At 59.7% G+C, this 7710-nt stretch overlaps 1 protein-coding gene across 1 annotated transcript; it reads right to left on the reverse strand.

The window, feature by feature from the left end:
* Positions 1-1210: 1210 nt before the first annotated feature.
* UTS2R (urotensin 2 receptor) lies at positions 1211-3271 on the reverse strand. The gene is made up of 2 exons (XM_017524728.2): positions 3193-3271; positions 1211-2768 (listed from the first exon to the last, which is right to left on the reverse strand). The coding sequence occupies exon 2, from the start codon at positions 2684-2686 to the stop codon at positions 1517-1519; it is 1170 nt and encodes a 389-aa protein (XP_017380217.1). The 5' UTR covers positions 2687-2768; positions 3193-3271; the 3' UTR covers positions 1211-1516.
* Positions 3272-7710: the final 4439 nt, after the last annotated feature.

Below are 7710 nucleotides of genomic sequence, written 5' to 3' on the forward strand. Positions count from 1 at the left end.
GAGTGATTTTAACAGCAACTTGCTGTTTCTTTCTTTTTTTTTTCTGAACTTTAATGATCAGATTTATTTGGAGAAAGCAAAAATCCCACAACCCAAAGATGGGATTTTACATGGAAGCCATCTCCGAGATAATTACAATCTACAGATTATAAACCATTTTCATAGAAGACACTTTAGCACAAATTTTACATGTATTCAGGAGTGGGCTTTACATCAATCTCTATTTCCATTTTCGCAAAGGAGCAAGGTTGGGAGCGGGATCTTTTTGTTTTTAAGGTAAAACACTCATGGCGGAACTCGCCATTTTAACCACATTCAGTGCACAGTTCTGTGGCACTGGTTCATCACAGCATTGCCCAGTCACCAGCGTCTAGTTCCAGAGCACTCTCTTAACTCCAGGGGAGACCTGTGGGCACAGCACCTCTTCCAGGACGCCCTGGGGACAGCAGCTGCATACTCCTTCCAACGCCTGTGACTGCCCTGCTGCCGGCAGAGCTATGCTCACTCCATGGAGGGGCGGGCATGACCCCACCCTAGTGTTCAGAAGGAGCCCCAAGGGGCTGGGAGCCTGGGCATGGCCATGGGGTGGGGAGGGGAGGCCAGGCTGGGGGAGGCTGTGCAGGGTCTGGGGCTCGGCTGGGGGCTGGAGGGGAGCGGTTGCCAGAGAGAGGATGGTCGGCCAAGCTGGGAGCAGGGGCAGGAGTCTGTCCAGGAGGCAGTGGGGGGAAGAGTGGGGCGGAGACTGGCAAGGGTGCTGTGAGGGGAGGTCTGGATTCATTCCTGATGAGACCTGAGCCCGATGTGGGTGGGAGGCTGGGGGCCCGCAGGTCCGGCCAGCGGCCTTGGCTGGACACTTGCTTTTTGCACCTGCAGCCTCAGGCCTTTGCTGGGCAGTGCCTTCCTGCCCCACCCCTCAGCCCACGCTGCCGGGGCCTCCCCTCCTGGCCACCTTCCCCTCTTCACATCAGGTGCCAGACCAGCCGCCTGCACCCGCCTCAAAGGCAGGTGCACCTGCACCCCAGCCAGACCCACAGGCTCCTCCATGAGCTGCAGGTGGTTCTGGGGATCCTGCCGGCGGATTCTCCCACTCCTCAGACGCGGCATCCCGGCGCTGAGGCGGGGCATGGATGCCAGCTCAGGGTTTATCGTTCCCGTGCCGAAGCGGCAAGGGATGGGGCCACACAGGCAGGGACGGGAGCTGCGGGGCCACGGGCTGAGAGGAGAGTCCCGGCCCGCAGCAGCCGTGCCACGGTCTCCACACGGCTGGGCACTGGCGCCTGCTGCCCTCCGTGAACTCCAGAAGCCGGGACTGGGTGGAGCCTCCAGGAGATCCCCAGGGAGGCGGGTGGGTGCTTCGGGGCATCAAGGGGAGGGTGCTGAGGAGGAGCCAGCGGGATATTTCTGGAAGGGGACTGAGGAAGTGGGGCAGGGCCTGAGTTGGGAGCGGGGGACTCTTGGGAGTGCCCGCGGCTTTGGGGCGCGTACCCGCCTGGACTCCAGCCGCCCCGCCCGCTGCTCACGCGGAAGCCCTGGGACCCTCGGGCGCAGACCTGGCCGGGGCCGCCGGGCCCAGCACGAGGCTCTCGGTGGGCTGTGGGCTGCAGGAGGACAGGGAACGGCCCGAACCGCGCCGGAGGCGGGCTCGGGGCTGCGGGAAGGGAACCGGCCCCCGGCCTCCCCCGCTGCCCGGGCCCCGCGGGCGGCCGCGCAGGTGGTCGCGGTAGTTCCTGGTGAGCAGCGTGTAGAGGAAGGGGTTGGCGCAGCTGTTGCCGTAGGTGAGGCACGTGGTCAGGTAGTTGACGATGCGCGCCGTCCGCGGCGCCAGCGGGGCCTCGCGGTACTGGGCGAGCAGCTGCCACAGCCAGAAGGGCAGGAAGCAGGCCCAGAAGAGCAGCACGATGCCCAGCACCAGGCGCAGCGCGCGCGCCCCCGGCCGCCGGGCCCGCTTGAAGGAGGCGCGCTGCGAGCGTCGGTAGGCGCGGGCCAGGCGCGCGTAGAGCAGCCCGATGAGCAGCCCCGGCCCCGCGATGCTGGTGGCGAAGAGCAGCGTCAGGTAGGCGCGGTGCGCGCGCGGGCCCCAGGCCGGCAGGCACAGGCTCTTGGGGCCCCGGCGCACCAGCCGCATGGCCAGCGTCACGGGCAGCGTCAGCAGCAGCGCCAGCAGCCAGGTGCCCAGCGCCAGCAGCTTGCGGTAGCCCTTGGAGCGCTGCACGGTGTCCAGGGGCCGCAGCACCGCGGCGTAGCGCTCGCTGCTCATGACGGTCAGCGTGAAGATGCTGGCGTGCATGGTCAGGAAGTCCAGGCTGAAGAGCACACGGCAGCCCACGTCCCCGAAGTGCCACTCCTTGGTGACGTAGGTGGCCACGATGAAGGGGATGCTGAGCAGATAGAGCAGGTCGGCTAGCGCCAGGTTGACCACGTAGACGTACATGGAGGCCACAGCGCGCAGGGAGCGGCAGGTGACCACCAGCGTGTAGGCATTGCCCACCACGCCCACCACACCTATGGCCGACAATAGCGCCCCAATGGTGCCCGTGGCCACCAGGTCCTCCAGGGAGCTGGGCTCCGTCGGGCTGGCCCAGGAGCTGTTGAGGGTTGCATTGGAGCCACCAGGCGGCTCAGGCACAGAGTTGCCGGTGTCAGCCAGCCCAGGGAAGCTGTTCGGGGACTCGGGGGTCAACGCCATCTCTGACCCCTTGGGATGGGCTCAGGACTGGGTGTCCACTTCCTGAGACAGGGTGGGGGCACCTGTGGGCAACCAGCTTGGCCTGTGGGGAAAGAAGCCTATTAAAGATGCAAGTCAGGCACGCCCTTCCACTCCCACGAGGCCACTGTGACAGCCCTGTTCCCACAGGGTCACATGGGCTGCAGAGGGACGGGGCTCCCCAGTGCTCTCCGACTGCTGAGGACTCTCAAAGCCATCAGCTCTGCAGGAGGACTCAAGATCCACCAGACAAGCTGACCCCACCTCCACTCCCATGCATGCCCCAGCAGGACCACCTCCCCCACCTCACTATAGGTCCCATGGCCTCTGGGATCTACTGGGCTTTCTGAAAACCAGAATACAGGAGGGCAGCCCCTGGGGCAGAGGTCAGCAGTAGACAGAGCTGGGAGTCCTGGGCTCTGCCCTGCCTACCCACTGCACCCCTCAGGCCTCACTTTCTTGTCTGTGCACAGGCAGGGCTCACTTACCCCTGAGTCCTTTCTCTTATTTCACTTGTACATTTTAAAAAATGTTTTCTTCAGATTGTAAAACTAGTAGCTGCTGACTTTAAAAGTTCAAATAGAAAAACATGTAAGGTGAGGAGGGGAGGGGGCTGCCGTCTCCATTCTCCTACAGGGAAATGAATTCAAGATGGATTGCAGGCCTAAATGTGAAAGGTTAACTCAATCATTCAGTCAAAGTTCTGGAAGAAAACGGGAATACTGGCATGACCCTGGGTGGGAAATGTTTTCTTAAAAAATGGACAAAAAAATACTTGCAATAAAAGACTGAGCAAATGGGTTTCATTAAAATTGGTAACTTTACCAAGAAAGCCAAATTATAAGCCACAGGCTAGGAGGTCATCAGAAAACATGAGGCCAGGTGCGGTGGCTCACACCTGTAATCCCAGCACTTTGGGAGGTCAAGGCAAGTGGATCACCTGAGGTCCGGAATTCGAGACCAGCCTGGCCAGCATCCCGAAACCCCTCTGTCTTTACTAAAAATACAAAAATTAGCCAGGCATGGTGGTACATGCCTGTAATCCCAGCTACTTAGAAGGCTGGGGTAGGAGGATTGTTTGAACTTGGGAGACGGAGGCTGTGGTGAGCCAAGATCAAGATTGCGCCACTGCACTCCAGCCTGGGCGACAAAGTGAGACTTCATCTTAAAAAAACAGGAGGGTGGGACCATATATCAGACCAAGAGCTAACAACAAAAATATAGAGAAGAGCTGTAAATTAGTAAGGAAAAGACAAACCGCCCATTTGGAAAAAGGAGACCAAAACCCTGCCCAGGGACTCTGCAGAAAAGGACAGGGACGTGGCCAACAAGCAGGGAAATGCCAATCACGGCCCCAGGAGCCCCTGAGTGCTGACAAGCATGAACCTGTGACAAGGCAGGCATCCTTGTCAGCGGGCGTGGGGGCTGCAGAGGAGCTGGCCTCGCTGTTTCCTGTTGCTGGGAAGTGGACTGTGCCCCGGCTTTGGAAAGCTGCTGACCCATGTGCAGAGTTGACTGAGCCTATACCTTCTATACCTTCTTACTCGGCAATTCCTCTCTTAGGTTTGCACCCTAGACAAAGGACCGCCAATGTCCAGAAAAAGACAAGCGTGCAAAGTTTGGGGCAGCTTTACTCCTAAGAAGCTGGAAACAGCTCGAATGTCCCCAGTGGAGGGGGCAAGCAAATTGTGACACCAAGCCAGTGAAGAAGGAATCACTGCTGGGGTCAGCAGCCCGGATGAAACTCACAGGGCGGTGCTGAGCAGAAGCAGCAGACCCAAGAGCTTGCCTGAGCCCATGAGCCACGCTGAATTTGGGCAGAACACTCATGGCCGCGCAGGGAGCAGTGGGCTGGGGTGGCGCGGCATCAATGGGTCGGGGCGCCGGGGGCCTACTGTTGGCCTGGAAATGTGCCCTGCCCGCCCTTTCCCTCCAAGCCCGGCAGCTCCCAGCTCCATCTGTCCAGAGGACCCTCACCCTGTTGCTGCCCCCACCCGGGGCATTTACAGAGCCCTCACCCATGGGACCGCGCAGAAGCCGAGGAGCCACCGGGCTCCCCAGACACGCGGGAGCCCGAGTCACGGGCAGGGGGTAGTGACCGCCGGGCCGCGCTCCAGGGTCGCCAGGAGGGAAGGCGAGGGGCCGAAAGTTCCATGGCGCCGGAGCGACCGCCTCGCCGGACCCCGCTCCCAGCGCCCAGGGTGGGGTCAGGCCCCGAAGGGCACAGGCCTCACGGGCCCTCCTCGGTCCCGCATTCCCCGCGGAGAACCCACCTGCCTCCGGTCACGGAGCCTCCAGACCTGCCCGCCGAGCCCGGCTCCAAACTCCTCTCGCAGAGGGGCCGCGGGGAACGTTCCAAAGCGCGCTCCCCTCTCGGGGCGCAGAGGGGGCGCGAGGGACTCCGCCGCGGCCTCGGCTCCCAGAGCGCACGGGGCAGGGGTGCCCGCCCGCCGGTCCCGCCACCAAAGCCGCGCCCCGCGCCGGGTCCCTGCGCCGCCGCCACCTTCCCGCCGCCAGCTGGGAATGCGCCGCGGCCCCGCGCCAGCGCCCGGTATTAAAATAACCCCGGGCCACGGCGGCCCCAGAGGGCAGCGGACGCTCGGGGAGGACGGCGCTGGGGGCCCTGGGAGGCCGCGCTGCCCGCACGGGGCCGCAGCGGGGTCGGCGGGCGCCGCCCTCGAGGGTTCCGGGCGGGTCTCGCGTCTGCAGAGCGGCGCTGCCCGAAGCCCCGCTGCCCTGAGGCTGACCCCGCAGCCCCTCTCGGGTTCTCAGCCTCCAGCCTTCGCCCCTGCGGCCCCCACGCCCGTGTTTTAAGGGCACGGAGCCTGGGATTCTCTTCGTCCACCAAGCCCTGGACCCGCCTGTGCGCAGGTGCGGGGCGGGAGCGCCCCTAAACCCCGACAGGATTCTAGAAAGGAGGTAGGGGAGGGATGGAGTCACCCACCCAGAAGGGTTCGGGACGAGCTCCTTGGGGGTCTCGAGGACCTTCGCCCCCATCTGCAGGTCTCCCTCATGCTCTTAGAAGTCCATGCACACTCTCCAGGCTCCGGCAGGGACTCCGGTGGCCACATCCGCGGAAGTGATGCTGGGGGCTGCAGGGTCCTGCGGGGTAGGAAGAAGGACCCCCGGCCTCGCCCTCGAGCCCCTGAGCTGGGCGCTGGCCCCCAGGCCCCCACTCGGTTTCACTTCCTGCTAGCAAGTAGGATGTGGGCCATCATTCATGCCGAGCCGCTGAAAGAAAGAGACACAGAACATTAATGAAATGTAGACTAGTGGATGCTGGAGAGCTGTGAACGCGGGGGGTCTAAGGGGCCTCCAGCGAGGAGCAGGCCTCGCCCGCTCCACTACGCCCAGTCTCATCAGCTGCCCGAGGCCGAAAACCGGGCCCCAGAAGCTGAAGGGGTTCTGCTGGGGGAGAGGAGGCAGCCAAGTGTGAATGGCCGTGAGCCCTTGCAATGAGCTGGATCCCGGGGAGCCCCCAATGCCCACCAGTCCCCTCCATGGAACGTTTACCGCGTGCTGGGGAGGCGAGGCTGGGCTGGAGAGGGCAGGGAAAGTCCCTTTGGTCTCAGAGCCTCCACTGGACAGAGTGAGGGTCACACGGTAGGACAGTTCATGCTCCGTGAGCTGAAAAAAGCCTCACCCGAATCAAAGGAGTCTAAGACCAAAGTGTCCTGGCCTACAAAGCAGCTTGTTTTCTCTGTTATCAGCCTGCCCAGCTACTTAGGTCATAAATCAAATACTCGAAGAGCCCCTGAGCTGACTGGGACTGCCATGCACCGTGGGCTGCAACAAAATGCAGCAAGACAGCCCTGAAGAAAACACCTAAAGCCCTTGCTCAACAACCAGTAGGTGCCGTTCAGGAAGAGTGTGACCCCCCCCACCCATAGTATTCAGCCTGTGAGGAGCAGGTGGAGGGGCCTGCCCACGGCGGGATAAATTGCTTGCTGAAACTGTGCTGGAGTGCCTGTCCATCCGACGCCTGATCTTGCAAGACCCTCATTAAAGGTCTCACTTTCTCTGTTCTCCAGGTCTCTGAGTCCATTTCTTGGATTTGGACGGCTGAATGTGTTTCTCACAAGGGTCAATGGACATTTTGCAACTTTAAAAGTGTAGTACCTAAATTTCAGAAATCAAGGCAAAAGGCCGGGTGTGATGGCACACTCCTGTAATCCCAGCACTTTGGGAGGCAGAGGTGGGCAGATCATGAGGTCAAGAGATCGAGACCATCCTGGTCAACATGGTGAAACCCCGCCGCTACTAAAAATACAAAAATTAGCTGGGTGTGGTGGTGCATGCCTGTAGTCCCAGCTACTCAGGAGGCTGAAGAAGGACAATCACTTGAACCCAGGAGGCGGAGGTTGCAGTGAGCCAAGATTGAGCCACTGCATTCCAGCATTCCAGCCTGGCAACAGAGCAAGACTGTCTTGAAAAAAAAAAAAAAGAAAGAAAGAAAAAGAAAAGAATCACAGCAAAAGAAAAAATCAGTTAACTTGAAGATCTGTCAATAGAAATTATCTAGACACAGAAAGAAAAGAATGAAAAAACAGAAAAGCATGTGGAACCACACCATCAAATGATCTGATCTATATGTCACTGGAGTCCTCAGAAGAATGACAGGAAAATGGGGCAGGAGCAATATGTGAAAAGCTAGTGGCTGAGAAATTTTCAAAACTGATGAGCAGTGTCAACTTACAGACTTTAGAATCTTAGTAAATCACAAGCAGGAAAAAACTAAAAGCAAACAACTCAAGCACATTATAGTAAAGCATTCCAGAAACCAAAGGTAAACAGAAACTGTAAAAATTATTGAGACTAAAAAAAAAAAGATAACACATTCAGGGGACAATAGGAAAGATAGCTAGATTCTTCTCATAAAACCATGGAAACCCCACTGGGCACAGGGGCACATGCCTATGATCCCAGCACTATGGGAGGCTGAGGTGGGCAGATCACCTGAGGTCAGGAGTTCAAGACCAGCCTGACCAACCTGGTGAAAGCCTGTC

Source organism: Cebus imitator, unplaced genomic scaffold (assembly GCF_001604975.1).
Source record: "Cebus imitator isolate Cc_AM_T3 unplaced genomic scaffold, Cebus_imitator-1.0 Scaffold36, whole genome shotgun sequence".
Classification (NCBI taxonomy): domain Eukaryota; kingdom Metazoa; phylum Chordata; class Mammalia; order Primates; family Cebidae; genus Cebus; species Cebus imitator.